This window comes from Hypanus sabinus, chromosome 9 (assembly GCF_030144855.1).
Source record: "Hypanus sabinus isolate sHypSab1 chromosome 9, sHypSab1.hap1, whole genome shotgun sequence".
NCBI lineage: Eukaryota > Metazoa > Chordata > Chondrichthyes > Myliobatiformes > Dasyatidae > Hypanus > Hypanus sabinus.
Genome location: NC_082714.1, coordinates 43,080,498 through 43,100,657, shown reverse-complemented (window position 1 = coordinate 43,100,657; position 20,160 = coordinate 43,080,498). Strand labels below are relative to the sequence as shown.

At 37.6% G+C, this 20,160-nt stretch overlaps 1 protein-coding gene across 1 annotated transcript in view; it reads right to left on the bottom strand.

The window, feature by feature from the left end:
- The window catches only part of tbl3 (transducin beta like 3), a 74,670-nt gene that overhangs the window by 39,761 nt on the left and 14,749 nt on the right, over nt 1-20,160 (bottom strand). Inside the window, exons 8-11 of the mRNA XM_059979567.1 lie at nt 19,984-20,059; nt 17,760-17,856; nt 12,169-12,377; nt 10,540-10,681 (exon numbers count right to left, since the gene is read on the bottom strand). Of these exons, the coding sequence (XP_059835550.1) occupies nt 10,540-10,681; nt 12,169-12,377; nt 17,760-17,856; nt 19,984-20,059 (524 nt within the window). The remainder of the gene's footprint in view (nt 1-10,539; nt 10,682-12,168; nt 12,378-17,759; nt 17,857-19,983; nt 20,060-20,160) is intronic.

Genomic DNA, 20,160 nt, shown 5'->3' with positions numbered 1-20,160 from the left:
GGCACAGGAAACTGAGTGACAGTCAGGAAGGGGAAATGGGTTAAGGAACCAGTGCAGAATGGGCATCCCCCTCAACAACAGGTATATCACTTTGGATACTGCTGGGGGGGGGGGGGGAGAAATGACCTAACAGAGGAAAGTCACAGTGGTCGGGTCTCTGGAATCGAGTCTGGATCTGTGACCCAGAAGAGAAAGAGGTTGAGGAATATTGCTGTGATGACAGGTGATTCGTTAGTTAGGGGAACAGAGGGGAGGTTCTGTGGGCGAGAATGAGATTCCTGGATGGTACGTTGCCTCCAGGTGCCAGGGCCCGGGGCACCTTGAATCGAGACCTCAGCGTTCTTAAGTGGGAGGGTAAACAGCCAGAAGTCGAGGACCATGTAGGTACCAATCACACGGGTAGGGCAACTGATGAGGTTCTGCAAAGGAAGTTCAGTGAGTTAGGTGCCAAGTTAAAAGGCAGGACCTCCAGGGTTGTGATCTCAGGATTGCTACCCATGCCAAGTGTTAGTGAGGCTAGAACTGGGAAGATTATACCGTTTAACACATGGCTAAGGAGTTGGTGTAGGAGGGAGGGCAGAGTATTTTTGGACCATCGGGCTCTCTTCCAGGGAAGGTGGGACCTCTATCAAAGGGAAGGATTGCACTTGAACTGGAGGGGGGCTAATAGCTTCGTGGGAAGGTTTGTTAATGCTACACAGTAGGGTTAAAACTAGAGTTGTGGGGACTAGACTGCCAGGACAGTTAGTGGAGAGGTTGTAGAGACAGATGTTGGTAAGACCTCAGACAAAGTCAGGAATCAAAAGCATGGTGCAACTAGTATCATGAACTGCACATATAAATATCGTAGGAAAGACGGCTGAGCTCTGGGCATGGATCAACTCCTGGAATTATGACGTAGCCATTACTGAGTCTTGGTTCCAGGAGGGACAAGACTGGCAGCTAAAAATTCCAAGGTTCCCATGCTTTAGATGTGACAGAGTAGAAGCGATTAAAGGAGTTGGGGTGGCATTACTAATCAGGGAAAATGCCACAGCAATGCTCTGTCAAGACAGACTGGAGAACTCGACTAGTAAGCCGTAATGGGTGGAAATGAAAAATAAGAAAGGTATGACCCCGTTAATGGGGGTGTATTACAGAGCACCCAACAGTCCTAGAGATTTAGAGGAACAAATTTATAAAGAGAGTGCGGACAGTTGCGAAATATAAGATTGTTATAGTAGGTGATATTAACTTTCCACATATTGACTGTGAATCTCATACTGTAAAAGGACTTGATAGGACAGAGTTTGTCAAACCTGTCCAGAAAAGTTTCCTTCATCAGTATGTAGAAGTCCTAACGAGAGAATGTGCAATTTGATATTAGGGAATGAGACAGAATGTGCAATTTGATATTAGGGAATGAGAAGTTTGCGTAGGGGAACATTTTGCATCCAGAGACCACAGTGGCAGTCGCTCCAAAGTCATATGCGAAGAGATAGGTCTGGTCTACAGATTAAGATTCTAAATTGGAGAAAGGCCAATTCTGATGATATCAAAAATGATCTGGCAAGTATGGATTGGGGCAAGCTGTTTCCTGGAAAAGGTTTACTTGGAAATTGGGAAGCCTTCAAAAGCGAAAGTTTGAAAGCACAAAGCTTGTATGTGCCTGTCAAAATAAAAGGTAAAGATAATAAGCATGGGGGGGGCGGAGTTTCAAGATGGCGACGTAAACATCTGCCTTTTAGGCGCTCTTCATTTTTTAAACTATAATCACCCTTTAATCAAATCTTTTCATCTTTATTACATGGGTTGATACTTATGATTTATTTCTTTTCTAAAATAATACTTGATTTAATCTTTCCAAACTTAAAATGTCTGCACCTAAGAAATCGTCTAAAGAGCCTCTATCTATTGAGGCAATTTCTAATCTTCTGGATACTAAACTTTCAAGTTTGGAAAGTAAAATGACAAGTCTGGAAAATAAGCTTACTGCGAAAATGTCTGGGCTCGAAGAAGCCGTTAGATCGTTTGATACCAAGTTACAATCGCAGGCAGCAGATATTGAACGACATGAAGAAAAGTTCGCAGCTCTTGATAAGTTAATTTGTGAAAAAATACGTACAATCGAAACACTGGAGAAGAAGGTACTGTCGACTGCTAAAATAGTAGAGTATTATAAGTTTAAAATCACCGATCTTGAAAACCGATCTTGCAGACAGAATTTGCGAATCATCGGGCTTCCCGAAAATGTTGAATCTGGTGACCTAACTGAATTTTTCTCTAACTTATTATGGGAAGTTTTTGGCGCTGATGTTTTGAAAGCTAAACCTACTATTGATTGTGTCCACAGAGTTTTGAGATTTTCGATCTCGAGAGACAAGCCACGAGCTGTGATTGTTCGCCTCCATTATCCTCGGGAGAAAGAACTTTTAATCCAACCAGCTCGTCAGAAAGGTATGATTTCTTACAGAAGCAACACGTTTCGTATTGTTGAAGATTATTCATTTGAAGTAATGAAAGCAAGAATCGCTTTTAAACCACCAGTGATGGCAAAGATTCATTCGATTGGACTTAAACAAGCTTTAAGATACCCAGCGAATCTCAGAGTTACGTTGAGTGACGACACTCAACGCTTTTTTAATACTCCGGAAGATGCGAAGAAATTCGTCGAAGAACATCGATCTTCCAGCATAAGCTGAACTATGTGTTATGTTGAAGAATTTTTGGAGAGAAGATGCCATTTCGTTTTGGGCTTTAACTTATGAAGCTGCGTTATAGCTTTTTACTTTGGTCTGTAGACCCGGTTTTTTTTTACTATCATGGTTTATAGATGCTCTTTTAATTGTACTATAATGTCTTTTCTCTTTTTTTTTCTGAATTGGATATACATTTTTATATTTTGTAATAATGATTTCTTTTTTTAAGATGTCGTTTCTTCTTCCCATAAGACTTTGCTTTCCGTAAGCATTCATTTGTTTGCTTGTATTTGAGAATGCGACGAATGTATTGGATTTTTGGACCTTTTTTTTATATTGTAGTGATTATTGAATCCTTTTTTAATTCTATTTTGATAACCTTTTTTTTAAACTTTTTTTAATAGATTGGTGAATTTACATTTATATTTTGTAATATGGCTTTTTCAAAATGTCGTTTCTTCTTCCCATAACTCTTTGCTTTTGAAACGTCATTTTTTTTTATTTGAATATGGAATTTTTTTTTAAAGGCATATTACACTGTTTCAAACTTTAACGTCTATCCTTTTTTAATTAATGATCTTTTACTTTATTATATTACTTTTTTTTCATTTTGATTGATATATATTCTTTTTTTTTGCAACCCTGTACTTAAATCTGGGTGTTTTATAATCTCTTTTTATCTTTTCATGGAGTTGCCATCTTGAAATGGGGGTAATATTAGTATTAGTTTGTGCGCCTGCCGCTTGGCTTTTCTTCGAGGGGTTGGGGGAGGGGGTAGGGATCTTTTTTCACGCTTTTGCTTTTTATTTTTTTGCTTTTAGTTTATGGGCCAACTTTAAATTATTAATATTGTTGAGGTGTCATTTTCTCCGGTTGCTCCTGAATCATTTTTTCCTCGTCCTGAATTATGGGTTTTGTGTCTTTTTAACCTTTTATGATATACACAATCAATATTGGCATGATGGATAAGTCTATTAATTTTACCTCTTGGAATACTAATGGTTTAAATCATCCGATTAAACGTAAAAAAAATATTTAAAGTATTCCATAGACTGAATGCTAATATTATCTTTGCACAGGAGACCCATATTAGGAGGGAGGATAATCAATGCTTTTTTAGGTTCTGGAAGGGTCAACAATTTCACTCGAATTGTACTGCCAAAATTAGGGGTGTGTCTATTTTTATAGACCCCTCAATTTCGTTTACACATCATGAAATTATTTCTGACCCACAGGGCAGATTTTTGTTGATTACTGGTTCACTTTTTAATCGAAAAGTGGTTCTAGTTAATATTTATGCTCCAAACTTTGACTGCCCTGAATTTTTTAAACGTTTATTTACTTCCCTTCCTAATCTAAATGAATATATGTTGATAATGGGTGGAGATTTTAATTGTTGTTTGAATCCTTTGATGGATAGATCTAAACCTATTCGAACTCTTCCGAATAGATCAGCCTTACTTATTAATTCTTTTATGGTTGATTCAGGAATTACTGAAATATGACGGTTTTTGAACCCTAAAGATAAAGAATTTTCATTTTTTTCACATGTATATCATAGTTATTCTAGAATTGATTATTTCCTTATTGATCATCGTTTATTAACAGATGTTACTGATTGTAAATATGATTCTATTGCCATTTCGGATCATGCACCTTTGAAGTTATCGATCAAGATTTCGGACTCTTCCATTAATACTAAATCTTGGAGACTCAACGCTACTTTGCTTCAAGATCCAGAATTTATTACCTTCATAAAACAACAAATTGACTTATTTTTTTCAACAAACTATACCGAAGAGATTGACAGAGGAATACTTTGGGACTCCTTCAAGGCTTTTATCCGTGGACACATTATCTCATATTCCGTTGGTAAAAGAAAACAAAGACATTTAGATATAGCTTTATTGGTGGATAAAATTAAAGAAATTGATAAGATTTATTCCGTTACTCCTACCAAAGAACTTTATAAGAAGAGAGTTGAGCTTCAAATGGAACATAGCTTATTATTATCTTCTTCAATTGAGAATCAATTAATTAAGACCAGGGCTCAATTTTATATTCATAGTGATCGAACTGGTAAATTGTTAGCTAACCAATTAAAAGCTATTTCGACTAGGCGACAAATTATTAAAATTCGTAAACAAGACGGTAATCTGACTACTGATCATAAAGAAATTAATAATACTTTTCAAGATTTTTATAAATCTTTATATCAATCAGAATTTGATGGCGATCTGTCCATGATGGATAATTTTTTTAACAATTTAAATATTCGCAAACTGACAGATGAAGATAGAAGTGTGTTTGATGCTCCTATTTCTATGGCCGAAGTAGGAGAGGCTATCTCATCAATGAATTCAGGGAAAGCTCCTGGTCCTGATGGTTATATTATAGAATTTTTAAAAACTTTTTCTTCTTTGCTTTCCCCTTGGTTATGTGAAATCTTTAATGATGCATTTACTAAGAAGAGATTACCCCAGTCTTTTTATGAAGCTACTATCTCTCTAATTCTTAAAAAAGATAAAGATCCTACTTTATGTGCATCTTATCGCCCTATATCGCTTTAAAATGTAGACTCTAAGATTCTTACAAAAATTTTAGCTATTAGATTAGAAAAAGTATTATCACAAATTATTTCAGAAGACCAAACTGGTTTTATTAGGAATCGGTATTCCTTTTTTAATGTTAGAAAATTGATTAATATAATTTATACTTCTTCACCCACAACCTCAGAATGTGTTATCTCATTAGATGCTGAAAAAGCTTTTGATAGAGTTGAATGGACATACTTATTTAATGTCTTGAAAAATTTTAATTTTAGTTCTAATTTTATATCATGGATTAAATTAATATATTATAAACCTGTTGCTTCTGTTCTTACAAATAATTATAGATCCTCTTTTTTTCAATTATCTTGTGGTACGAGACAAGGTTGTCCCTTAAGTCCTTTATTATTTAATATCGCATTAGAACCTTTAGCCATTGCTATTCGTGAATCTCCTAATATTTTTGGTATTACTTGTAATGAAAAGTTATACAAGATATCACTTTATGCTGATGACTTGTTGTTATATATTTCTGATCCTGATAGGTCTATTCCCGCTATCCTATCTTTGTTGGTTCAATTTGGTAGTTTTTCTGGTTATAAATTAAATTTGAATAAGAGTGAAATATTTCCTTTAAATGAGCAAACTTTATTGAATGACAGGACACCATTTAAAGTTGTTACTGATAACTTTATTTATTTAGGTATAAAAATTACTAAGTATAAAGATTTATTCAGATTGAATTTTTTACCCATGCTTCATCAAATTCAACAACTTACTGCTAGATGGTCTCCTTTATCCTTATCATTAGTTGGTCAGATTAATGCTATTAAAATGATGATTTTACCGAAATTTTTATATTTATTTCAAGCCTTACCAACTTTTATTCCTAAATCTTTCTTCGATAACATTGATTCAAAAATTTCCTCATTTGTGTGGCAAAATAAAAATCCCAGGTTAAGTAAAAGACAGTTACAGAAATCTAAAAAAGATGGTGGTTTAGCTTTACCTAACTTTAGATTTTATTATTGGGCGAATAATATTCGAAACTTAATATATTGGAAACTAGATTTGGATTCACCATTGTGCCCACAGTGGGTAAATTTAGAATGTAATGTTGCACAAGGATATTCTTTATTCTCCATTCTTGGTTCTTCTCTTCCGGTTGATTTAGTTAAACTCAATAAACAGATATCCAATCCTATTGTCAAACACACAATACGAATTTGGTTTCAGTTTCGTAAGTTTTTTACTCTGAAAAACTTTGTTCTTGATAGCCCTATCTTACTTAACTTCTTTTTTAAACCTTCTTTAACAGATCAAGCTTTTAGCATATGGAAAAGGAAAGGTATAATATGTTTTCGTGATCTCTTTTTTGAAGATAGTTTTATGTCTTTTGACCAACTTTCCAACAAATTTAATTTACCTAAATCTAATTTTTTTAGATATTTACGAATTAGAAATTTTTTATATAAAGTTTTACCATCCTTTCCCAATTCAACTTTGATAGACTTTTCAGACATGATTTTTACCCTGAATCCTTGTCAGAAAGGATTAGTGGCTCTTATTTATAATAGGATTATGAAGATACAACCAGAAATATCAAGTAGAATTAAACAAGAGTGGGAAAAAGAACTTTATATCAACAGAAAAATGGGAAAAAATTTTACAAATGGTTAATTCTTCTTCTATATGTGCTAAACATGCTTTAATACAATTTAAGGTCGTACATAGAGCTCATATGTCTAAAGATAAGCTTGCTCGATTCTATTCTCATATTAACCCTCAATGTGACAGATGTCATTCAGATGTGGCCTCATTGACCCATATGTTTTGGTCATGTCCCACTTTACATAACTATTGGAAGGACATATTTGCTACCATTTCCTCAATTTGGAATATTGATTTACAACCTCATTTTATTACTGCAATTTTTGGTATACCAAATGAGGATGGTAGTCGACTTTCCCCTTCAATTAGACGAATGATCGCCTTTGTAACATTAATGGCCAGAAGGTCTATATTACAAAAATGGAAAGAAGTAAACCCTCCTACCACACTTCAGTGGTTTTCTCAAACTATCTCTTGTCTGAGTTTAGAAAAAATTAGAAGTACTATTTTTGATTCATCAATTAAATTTGAAGAAACTTGGGGACCGTTCATTTGACACTTTCATATGAATTAATTTGGCCTCATCCAGACCTTTTCTCTTTTTATTCTTGTTCTGGTATGGAGTTCCGGAGTTTTTGACACTATCATACTCATATAAACTGGTATTATTGCCCATGTTAGTTTAGGGTTTTTTTTAATATACATTTTTTCGTGCATTTTTACATTTTTTTTCTTTTGATGACTATTTTTATTCTTTTTCATGTTCAATCAAAATAGGTTTGATTGTTTATTATAAGTTTTTTTTTGGCTGATATTTAATAAGATATTGTTATCCTATTATAAATTTAACTTCAAATCTAGTGCACTTATAACCTATTTATATTATGTTATGTTTCTCTTTATATATGAAATTCAATAAAAACATTGAAAAAGAAGAAAGAAAGCATAGGGAACATTGGTTTTCAAGAGATATTGAGGCTCTTGTTAAGAGGAAGAAAAGGAAGTGCATAGCAAGTATAGGCAAATAGGAACAGGGTTGAAAGAGTGCAGGGAAAACTTACGATGATGTTGCCAAGTCTGGAGGACCCCAGTTACAAGGAAAGATTGAATAGGTTAGGACTGTATTCTTTAGGACGTAGAAGACTGGGAAGAGATTTGACAGGAGACATACACAATTATGAGGGGTATAAATGGAGTTAGTACAAGCAGGCTTTTTCCACTGAGGTTGGGTGGGAGTACAGCTAGAGGTCATTGCCGAAGGGAAAAAAGGTGTATAGCTTAAGGGGAACATGAGGGGAAACTTCTTCACTCAGAGGGTCAGAGAGCGTGGAATGAGCTGCCAGCACAAGTGGTCCATGCAAGCTCAATTTCAACATTGAACAAAAGTTTGGATAAATACATGGATAGTAGGGATATGGAGGCCTATGAGCCAGGAGCAGATAATTGGGATAAGGCAGTTTTAAATGGTTTCAGCATGGACTAGATGAGCAAAGTTCCTGTTTCTATGCCGTACTTCTCTGACTCTATGACAGTAGTTATATTCAACCAATTTATTTATTCACTGGAGTAAAGTATTTATTGATCTCAGTAAATGGAACTCTAGAAATATATACATGCAGTTATCTAAAGAATATTTCCTCATTCTGATAAATTTTTGAAGGAAATGTAGATCTTGATGGATGTGTTTGAAGCCAAAAAAGGCTAGTTAAGATCTTAGGATGTGCCAGTGGGAATTTTTTAAAGGACTTAAAGTTACATATATTGTAATTTAGTATATCGATCCAATTCTCCAAGCAGTTTCATGTAATGTTAAGCGTACATTAATTAAATGTTGAATTTCAAGCAAATCCTTCCAGTCAGATTTTACTGCCTGGCTGGACTAATTGTGATGAAAAACAAACGTGGAAATTTCAGAAAGATAATTTGAGACAACAAGGAACAGAATAACTATAACTGAGACAGCTGCTTTATAACATGCTGTTTGACTGTAACTGTGAATAAAGGCTAACAGATCAGTGTTCCATTTCAAATAAATTAGCACAGGAGGCAGCAAGGACATTTACATATCCTTTAAAAACAAAGAGAACCACAAGTATTTTAACAATACAAGGTTTACTTATCTTGAAACAATTTTAAAATCTGTAATTAAAAACTAAGTGCATGCTTATAATTGCTCTTGGCTGCCCTCCTTTCACTGGTCCCAGGAAACCGAAGCAAAATGGTCTGAGCTAGTTTATAAAAGTATTCATAGAAAAGAAATAAACCATTTAATTAAGCAGGTCCACACCAGTATATTCCACATAGGAACCCTACCCCAGCCTTCAACACTTTCTTCTAAACCCAAAACACTTATCTGTTTTGATTCTTCTTTGTGATTTTTATTTCCAAACATCATTGATATTTGATTGAAGACATTCATATAGTACTAAATGCTACTTTCTATTCCTTCTTTGAACAAAGATTTTCCTCTGGATTTATTTGCATTCATATAACAGTGAAACGAACCTTAACTCATTCATCAGGCATGTTGAAATGCAGAGAGGAAAACAAGGAGCTAAAAGAGGGTTAAAATGATCAATTCAAATGTATGGAGTGAGCAGCAGCATTTTGCAAAATCATGTATCATACAATTTTCTACAGGATGCAATTTAGCAAAGTGCCATATGAAGTGAATAGATTTATATTAGAATTAAGACAATAATTAGTGTTTTTTGGCACCCATGTCCATACAAGGGAATCTCATTCTCTGAACTCAGAACCTACAAGAGGTTCTACAAATGCTGGAAATCAGGAGGAACTCAGCAGATCATGGAGAGGAATAAACAGTCAAAGTTTTGGGCTGAAATTTGTTATCAGGACAGGAAGGGGAAAGAAGCCAGAATAAGGTGAGGGGATGGAAGGAGCACAAGATAGGTGAGGTTAGGGGAAGATGGGTGGAAGATGAGGTAAGAAGCTGGGAAGGGATAAGTGGAAGAGGTAAACAGCTGAAGAAAAAAAATCTGATAGGAAAGAGGATCGTGGGGGAAAAGGAAGGAGGTGGGGCAGCAGGGCAAGGTGACGGGCAAGTGAGAAGAGGTGAGAGGGGTGCCAAAACAGGGAATGGAAAAAGGGGGGGGGGGGGGGGGAAGGAGTAGAAATTACCAAAAGTTAGCGAAATTGATGAGGCTAATCAGACAGAACATGCTCCTTCAGCTCTAGTATGGCCTCAACGTAGTAGTAGAAGGCACCATGGACCGAAACGTTGGAATGGGAATGAAAAATCAAATTGGAATGGGCAGACATCGGGAAATCTGCATTTTGTGGCAGACGGAGTGAAGGTACTGGATGTAGCAGTCTCTCCGTCTACAGTTGCAAGATAAAGTTTGTGAACCCTTTGTAATTACCTGGTTTTCTACATTAAGTACTCAAAATATGGTCTGATCTTCATCTAAGTCACAATAACAGACAAACACAATCTGATTTTTACTCCCTTGGATGTCATAAATAAAATAAACAAATAAATAAATAAATATGGTGGAGGCAAAGGAATAAAGAACTAGAATGGAAAACTTCATCCTGAGAACAAATGCAAAGGGATAATGGAGAACTAGAATCCCACATATTAGACTTAATACATTTGCTAAAATGGGCAATCCAGCATTTCTCTCTATTCTAATTTCTCAGGGGGAAAAAAGAACAATTTCCCCATACAGTCCACTCACCTGTATGACCATACAAGACTTGACAATTTAACGTTGCTAGTTCAAAAACTTTGAGCTGCGGACTGTTTGTGGCTACCACAATGTGCTTGTCAGAAGGTCCCAGGAATTTTACGTCCAGCACTTCATCATTATAACCAACAAACTAAAAAGAGAAAAGCATTAGAACTTAATCCTAGCACTGCAATTAATGCAGAAATTAAACAAAACTTCGACAGTCGTGTACATTTAAATACTGGTGGTTGCACATTACAGTATCTGCCCCATGGCTCAGAAAACATTTAGGTAATCACTAAACCTTTATCTTGATTAAGTAACGTACAATATGGGAGACCAATGGTTGCTTAAAATGTTAACCTCCTGCATCTGAATCAAAAGCAAAAAGTATTTCACTTTCTTTATCTTGTCCATTCCATTCTAACAGAACAAATCCCACTGCTCTGTTAATGCCCTGAAATTCCTCTTCTTTATAATTGATTCCAATTTCCTTAAAAATGCAATGGTTTTATAAGTTGCTTCCACTCTGCCAAAAAGACAGGGCAAAGAAATTTCTTCTTCCTTGTAATGGAAGTGCAGTCTGAAGAAAAGGCCAAGGTAGATTTAGATTTTATCTATCTTCATGAATGTGTGCATTAGTCATTTCAGAGGTACTGGGTTCACTTTAATCAGCAAGGGACTGATGGCATGGGTTGATTGTAGAGGTCAAGTTAAAATTCCAGAAGTCGAACAAAACTTTCTCCCCGCTTGAACTCAGCCATTTCCTAGTATAGAAACTGACTGCAAGTAGGCAGTCAAAAGCCAAAATACTACAGGTGTAAATCTGAAATTAAAATGTAAATGCTCAGCATGTCTGACCAATCTGCAGGAGGGAGAAAGACAGGTTAAAAAAAGACTCCAGCAGTGCTCTCATTGTCTTCATTAGAACCCTTCAATTTGATAAACCATCCACAGAAATGCTCTGATGAAAGATCAGCAACCTGATGTGTTAACTTTTCTGCTCTTTCTTCAGGTTCTACCTGATGGGCAATCAATCTGTTTTTTTAGAGTTGAAATTCAGGAACCATATACTATGTCACCAATCCATTGTAATTTTCTCATTAAATCCACTAATGTTGATTTCTAGGATCAGGAAATCCAAACATTAGAGGCAAAATATAAATTAAGCAAGTAAGTGTCTTTACAGTCCTACCACAGAGTCAAGGAGCAGGTAATTTCCTTTTAGGTCCAGCAAGTTAACCAGTAAACCTCAACAACTTTACCACTATGATTTTCACAGTTCCCACCTCCCCTATCCATTGTCATTAACCACCTGATTAATTCCTTTGCATCTATCAATGTCCAGCAGATCTTCAATCCTCCAAATGTGTTCTGTCTACCAGACACCCTCCTCCCCAATGTGCACTAAACTAACTTCCTCTGGAACATCCCCGACCACACGAGCAACCTGATTTCCAGATGGGGAAATAATAAAAATGTCATGGGACAGCTAATAGGTTATTTAAAACATCAAGAACACTATGCAAATCATATCACAGCAGCAGAACAGCAATGAAATTTATATCCCATTAAAGATTTGAATATTTCATAAGTAATTTTATGCCTGTGGCAAGTCACTCTTTAAGCTTTACTCACCTGTCGTTCAAGTGTCAAAGTGCCCAGATCGTAAGTAAGGATGTTATGTTCAGCAGTTACAGTCATTAGCTTCCTTGTTGTTGGGACAAGCATGCAGTGAGTCAGAGATCGTTCATCAGCATCATCTTCAGTTTCCTTGTTAGGTTTACCAGCCACACACTGAGAATATATGCATTTTCCAGAATTAGCGTCCCAAATTCGAAGGATCCCTAACAACAAAAGAAAATTTTCAAGCATTAGATCTGAAAGAGTTAAAATCATTATGGGCATTAGTTCATGTATTTATCGTTTCAGGTGTTATGGATTGAAAGATGAATTTAAGAATAGTTAACCGGCTTTAATATTTTTAATGATATTATGGAACACCTCTACTCTAAAAAAATTATCTTCAGAGACCTAGTTAATACAGGCAAAAAGCCAAAGGAGATATTCAAATGAAGAAACAAAACTAGATTCATGCAAGATAGTAAAAGGAAGAGTAAAGCAGTTAGATACTGTCATTTCCCAGGAGGGAAAATACCAGAAAATGCCACCCCAATTACTGAAATGTAGACATCAAATGTAGACTAGTACGTGGGTCAAATAAATCAGCCAGATGAGAGGCAGGAGTTGCAGAAGGATAGTCAATGCTATATCCATAGTTAAAGAGCTGGATAAGAATTTTAAACTTAAACAATTAGAGAATTAGATGGGTTTACAAGAGTAGAATGAATAAAACTTAATGCAGAAGACATTGAACAACAGAAATTTAGTTTATAGTTTGGCCAGATAATTAAGAGATCGCAAAAGTACAAAAAATTATTTCAGTGCCATAATCAGGATGAAGAGATTAAAGCTGAATTGTGTTCTCAGAACAGATTTAACAAGGTTATCTTGACTTGTGCTTCAATGCCATCCCTTCCCACCTCCACCCTCGTGTAATTAAAGAAAAATTTCCTAATTGTTTGAAGCAGCCAGATACTAATTTAGTATTCACATACAACACCTAATCTCATTTTACAGCAAAATTAGTTATATGCTTCTCAACATGTATAGTTTTTAAATTCTTCCTATCCAATTGAGTAACCTCACCTGCACACATTATTACATCATTTGTTTTCAAGTCCATTTGCTTAACCTGTCAATATCCAAAACTAAGTCTTTATAATTCAAGAAATCCAGCTGCATTACAAATTAGTCTTGGTGGCTATATTATAGCACATTTTTAATATCAGAAATTTCCTGATGACATTAAATGAGTCATTTTTTTCAACACAATTTAATTACATCAACATAAATTAAAAACTCCACAGCCGCAAATTTCCTTTCCTGTTTTTTTAATGCTGTTCTATCAGTATTATGTATCACCCTTCCACAGAACTGGCATTGCCCTGGAAGATATGGACACTCCCCAGCCTTAGAATAATTACTGGATGATTCTGCTGATCAAAGCCACAGCAAGGTTTTCTTCTCACTTGTTACAGGAGGAAAGGTAGTTCAAAATTCATACTCAAGGTCAGTTCAAAGTTTATAATATAACATGAGTGGATGAGAATAGCTTTGTTGAGTTTCCATAGTGCCAAAGATGCACAGCACTGGTTCTACCCAGTTACAAGATCTCACTGATGCGACTGGCCTTACAGCTGATCTCAGTGTTTCCCAGCGAGGGAACATAACGTTGATTCCACTTTTAGATCTTGGACTGTGCCTCTGATGGGAGGCAGAGGAACATCCAGGAGTCCAGGGGGCCTTTTGCTAGCTTTGTGAAGGACATGACATGCTCTTGGGACTGATTTCTTTGAGAATGGAGCTTAGGTAAAGTGACCTGCATATTACACCAATGAGAAGGGAACTATCAGATGAGGAATATAACAGCACAGAGAGACCCCGAGGCTGAGATGTGACTCTAACCTCGACTTCTACGGGCACAGCAATGTGGCTGTGCAGGGCCTCAGATTGCAGTAAAAATCAACTTGAAGCATCAGTCTCTGTCAACCCAAGATGGACAGAATACTGAGCAATGAACCCCATTGCTGCTTATGAAACCTCAGACACTATGACCTACCTCTCAAGTGCCCAGCAAGGGTGTTAGATATAGACAAATGCCCACTGGATTTCAGCTTGAAGTGTAGACACACTTAAGATGCAACGTTAAATGTAAGCAAAGTGTGGCTGGAGATAATATGGAGCAGCCTGGCAAAGAACATAGTTTGAATGTTGGTTCTTAAGCATTATTTAAGGGGGAAAAGAAACGGGTTGGTAAAAGCTTGTTTTTCCATGAATAAACGAGCATTGTTTTACGTACCAGCGAAGTTGACAATCATTTTAGAGAAAGAGATTACACATGGGGGTGGGACTGAGGAAGAGGCGGCTGGCTCACAAATAAACTAGGAAACAGTGTGTGAGGGAGGATAGGCAGGTGATAGAGAAGGGACGCGCTCAGACCAAAGGTTGAGATGTGTCTATTCTAGTGCAAGGAGTGTTGTGAACAAAGCGGATGAGCTTAGAGTGTGGATCAGTACTTGGAGATATGATGGGTGGCCGTTACAGAGACCTGGATGGCTCAGGGACAGGAATGGTTACTTCAAGTGCCGGGTTTTAGATGTTTCAGAAAGGAGCGAGGAAGGGAGACAAAAGAGGTGGGGGCGTGGCACTGTTGATCAGAGATAGTGTCACGGTTGCAGAAAAGGTGGACGGCATGGAGGGATTGTCTACAGTGTCTCTGCGGGTGGAGGTTAGGAACAGGAAGGGGTCAATAACTTTACTGGGTGTTTTTTTATAGGCCGCCAAATAGTAACGGGGATATCAAAGAGCAGATAGTGAAACAGATCCTAGAAGGCAACATCCTTGTAAATGAGTTTGTTAGGTGTGCTCAGGAAGGTTTCTTGACACAGTACGTAGATAAGCCTACAAGAGGAGAGACTGTACTTGATCTGGTATTGGGAAGTGAACCTGGTCAGGTGTCAGATCTCTCAGTGGGAGAGCATTTTGGAGATAGTGATCATATTTCTATCTCCTTTATAATAGCATTGGAGAGAGATAGGAACAAACAAGTTAGAAAAGTGTTTAATTGGAGTAAGGGGAATATTTAAGGCTGTCAGGCAGGAAATTGGAAGCTTAAATAGGAAACAGATGTTCTCAGGGAAAAATACGGAAAAAATGTGCCAAATATTCAGGGGATATTTATTGGAGTTCTGCATAGGTACGTTCCAACGAGACAGGGAAGTTATGGTAGGGTACAGGAACCATGGCGTACAAAGGCTGTAATAAATCTAGTCAAGAAGAAAAGCTTACAAAAGGTTCTGAGAGCTAGGTAATGTTAGAGATCTAGAAGATTATAAGGCTAACAGGAAGGAACTTAAGAAGGAAATTAGGAGAGCCAGAAGGAGCCATGAGAAGGCCTTGGTGGGCAGGATTAAGGAAAACCCCAAGGCATTCTACAAGTATGTGAAGAGCAAGAGGATAAGACGTGAAAGAATAGGACCTATCAAGTGTGACAGTGGGAAAGGGTGTATGGAACCGGAGGAAATAGCAGAGGTACTTAATGAATACTTTGCTTCAGTATTCACTAAGGAAAAGGATCTTGACGATAGTAGTGATGACTTGCAGCAGACTGAAAAGCTTGAGCATGTAGATATTAAGAAAGTGGATGTGCTGGAGCTTTTGTTAAGCATCAAGTTGATTAAGTCACCGGGACCGGATGAGATGTACCCCAGGCTACTGTGGGAGGCAAAGGAGGAAATTGCTGAGCCTCTGGCGATGATCTCTGCATCATCAATGGGGATGGGAGAGGTTCCAGAAGATTGTAGGGTTGCAAGTGTTGTTCCTTTATTCAAGAAAGGGAGTAAAGATAGCCCAGGAAATTATAGACCAGTGTGTCTTACCTAAGTGATTGGTAAGTTGATGGAGAAGATCCTGAGAGGCAGGATTTACGAACATTTGGAGAAGTATGATTAGGAATCGTCAGCTTGGCTTTGTCAAGGGCAGGTTGTGCCTAACGAGCCTGATTGAATTTTTTGAGGATGTGACTAAACACATTGATGAAGGAAGACTAGTAGATGTAGTGTATATTGTGGATTTCAGCAAGGCATTTAATAAGGTACCCCATGCAAGTATTATTGAGAAAGTAAGGAGGCATGGGATCCAAGGGGACATTGCTTTGTGGATCCAGAATTGGCTTGTCCACAGAAGGCAAAGAGTGGTTGTAGATGGGTCATATTCTGCATGGAGGTCAGTCACCAGTGGTGTGCCTCGGGGATCTGTTCTGAGACCCTTACTCTTCGTTTATAAATGAGCTGGGTGAGGAAGTGGAGGGATGGGTTAGTAAGTTTGCTGATGACACAAAGGTTGGCGGTGTTATGGATAGTGTGGAAGACTGTCAGAGGTTACAATGGGACATTGATAGGATGCAAAATTGGGCTGGGAAGTGGCAGATGGAGTTCAACCCAGATAAGTGTGAAGTGGTTCATTTTGGTAGGTCAAATATGATGGCAGAATATAGTATTAATGGTAAGACTCTTGGCAGTGTGGAGTATCAGAGGGATCTTGGGGTCCGAGTCCATAGGACACTCAAAGCAGCTGCGCAGGTTGACTCTGTGGATAAGAAGGTGTATGGTGTATTGGCCTTCATCAATTGTGAAATTGAATTTAGGAGCCGAGAGATAATGTTGCAGCTATATAGGACCCTGGTCAGATCCCATTTGGAGTACTGTGCTCAGTTCTGGTCACCTCACTACAGGAAGGATGTGGAAGCCATAGAAAGGGTGCAGAGGAGATTTACAAGGATGTTGCCTGAATTGGGGAGCATGTCTTATGAGAATAGGTTGAGTGAACTTGGCCTTTTCTCCTTGGAGCAATGGAGGATGAGAGGTGACCTGATAGAGGTGTATTAGATGATGAGAGGCATTGATCGTATGGATAGTCAGAGGCTTTTTCCTAGGGCTGAAATGGTTGCCACAAGAGGACACACAGGTTTAAGGTGCTGGAGAGTAGATACATTGTCAGGGGTAAGTTTTTTTTACCCAGAGTGGTGAGTGCATGGAATGGGCTGCTGGCAATGGTGGTGGAGGCGGATACGATAGAGTCTTCAAAGAGAATTTTGGATAGGTACATGGAGCTTAGAAAAACAGAGGGCTATGGGTAAGCCTAGTAATTTCTAAGGTAGGGACATGTTTGGCACAACTTTGTGGGCCGAAGGGCCTGTATTGTGCTGTAGATTTGCAATGCTTCTATGTTTCTATTGCATTATTGATAATATTTTTTGGACGTACTGGAACAATGTTTCTAATGGTGTTAAAAATCCCATAGGAACACCATGGGTAGAATTTCCTACCAAGAACCAGGAACGAGTATGATATTGCACCACTACAGATTAACACCATTTTCGAACAAGAGGCGTTTTTTAAAAAAAAAACAAACATATTCATTTACAATCAACCTACAGATAAAATTAGATCTTAAAATAAAACCTGGAATTTTCACCATAACCATTTATGTCCTTTTTTTTTAAATAAGCAGGATAAGCACGCTGGTTGACTGGTTTTAGATGCATTTTTGGCAAAAGTTCAGAGCAATTTCTTCCATCGATGCTGTCCACGCTACCTGCAGCTTACCTTTGCTACCAGCTGTGATAAAATGCTGTTCTTTGCTCATCACCCCCAGCGCAGTGAAATCCTCATCTTCTGGTAATAATATCACTGCTTCCACAGCCTATCAAGAATCAAATTAGGTTTACAAAGAAATTAAGATATTACTGTTAATAACGAAATTAGACAGCCATTCTTTTGGAGAGAAATTGCTACTTTTCAACAGATCAAGGCACAGTAATCACTGTTCCCAATACAAACAGCAGGCTATAAAATTAAATGTTTACCCAGGAACTTTTTAAATAAGATGAGGGTTTCTGCCTTCAGTGGTCCAAGCCCATCAGCTGTCTGACTGGGCGAAAAGGAAATTTCCTCAACTCCTCTTTGATTATTCTAGTAGTTACCTTGAATCTATGCCCCTTAGTTACAAAACTCCCCTAGGGAAACGTGTCTTTCTTAGTTCAATCGAACTGGGTGCCTGGAAATATTATGAACCTCAGCTTCCCCTCCTCCAAGCAAAACAACTCCAACAAAGCCAACTTCGACTTGAACCCCACGTTCTATATGCCTGGGGATAGAGACAGGCACCTTCTCAGTCACCTCTCTGGTATCACAGCTTCTTGGAAAGTTGTGATCAGAGCTCTACACAATGACCTGACCATTTGATACAGTTCAATCTTGCTCCTATTCTGTACCTTAACCAAAAAGACAAGTATCCAGCAAACCTTTTTAACCATCTTATTTGGGTCCTTTAGGTATGTGGGAATACTTACCTACCCTGTTTTCCCACCCAATTGTATCACTCTCTAGATCATAATTCTATTTAACATTTTCCCATCCCCGACCAATCCCAGTAGTTTCCTCTACTGTCAAACCAAGATAGCCAACAATTGCATTTCAAACGTCTGAAAAATGATATATAACACAAAGCAACAGTCTAGCACCTTCTTGCAGAACTCCAGAGCAATCACTGAAACACTGATCAAACCTGATCATATCTTGCTTTGTCCCTTGAGCCAGAAAGTTTTGAAAAAAAAGTTAATATCTTTACTTCTGCACAAAACAGTTTCAGGACTCACTAACAGATTGTGCACGTGGTCCACAAAGTCAATCCCAATTACCCCCATAAAACTGGGACATGGAGAGAAAATACTGAGAAGTGTATTTCTGCTGGCTAGCATCCAAATGGATAATTTCCCTGAATCTGTTCTCATTTCTTTACTTGCAGGTGGGAGCCACAAGAAATATGGGAGGTTGATGGGCATGACAGCAAAAGCAGACAGGTTACTTGGAAAGAAATGAGAGTGTGGATCTGTTTCAAGAGTTGGCAAAGACTTGTATGCTGCATGATCTTCACATCGAGGAAATAAGAAAATATAAAATAATGACTCTGAAAGGGTGGTCAAGGCAAAACTGTGCAAGGAGACCATCTAACGAATAAAAGAAGCAATTGCACCACCTGCTGGAGGAACTCAGGAAGTCAGACAGCATCTATGAAGGGTAACAAACAGTTGACGTTTCAGGCAGTGACTCGTCATCAGGACTGCACATCAGATCTTGGCCCAAAATGTCGACCGCCGATTCTCCCCTTCCTCACGGATGCCACCTGACTTGTTGCGCTCCACCAGCATTTTGTGCATTGCTCAAAATCCCAGCATCTGCAGAATCCCTCGTGTTTATCAATTACACCATTTGCAACCTGGCTTAACTCCTTCTCTAATTTGGTTAACTGGAGAACTGTTCAAAATTACCCTTTTACCCTCAAAGGCTGCCTGATGGATCTTGAACTGAAATTAATGTGTTGAATGCAAAACATCATGGAAAGATATGAAGCTTACGGAAGGAACCATCACTTAGAAGCTTGACAAAGTTGCCAAGGGTTGACTGTCACCTGAATTGTCTATCAGTGCTCACTGGCGATGGGGTAACATGACAGATTACTGTCGGGAATTTACCCTTAGACAAGTTGACAACCTTAAGCAAGATTGAATTATGATCATTAACAATTAGGTCCTAAACAGTGTATTAAATTTGGGTGTTCAAATAGGAATATTTTATTCTAAGCACTTAAATACCTAATGCCTGTTTTCACCTTTTGACCACAAATGACAACCCACGTGCACATCTGAAAGAAAAAAAAATCTACCTAGCTGAAAGTCACATGATGAGGATAATAGCAGGAATTTATTTTATATAAAAATTTCACACTTCAGGAATTACGTTAATGTTAGAAATTCTTGGTTCAACTCACTTCAAACACAGGAATTGTTCTCTGTGATTTGTAGGTCGTCAAGTCCCACACAGTGCATATTTTATCTCGGCCAGAGCTATGGAAAAAGAAAGCTTTATTAAGCTAGAATGTTAGACTAAATCTTCACTCTAGTTTGCATATCATCTTTAAAATTTCATGGTAGCTACAATGCATTAA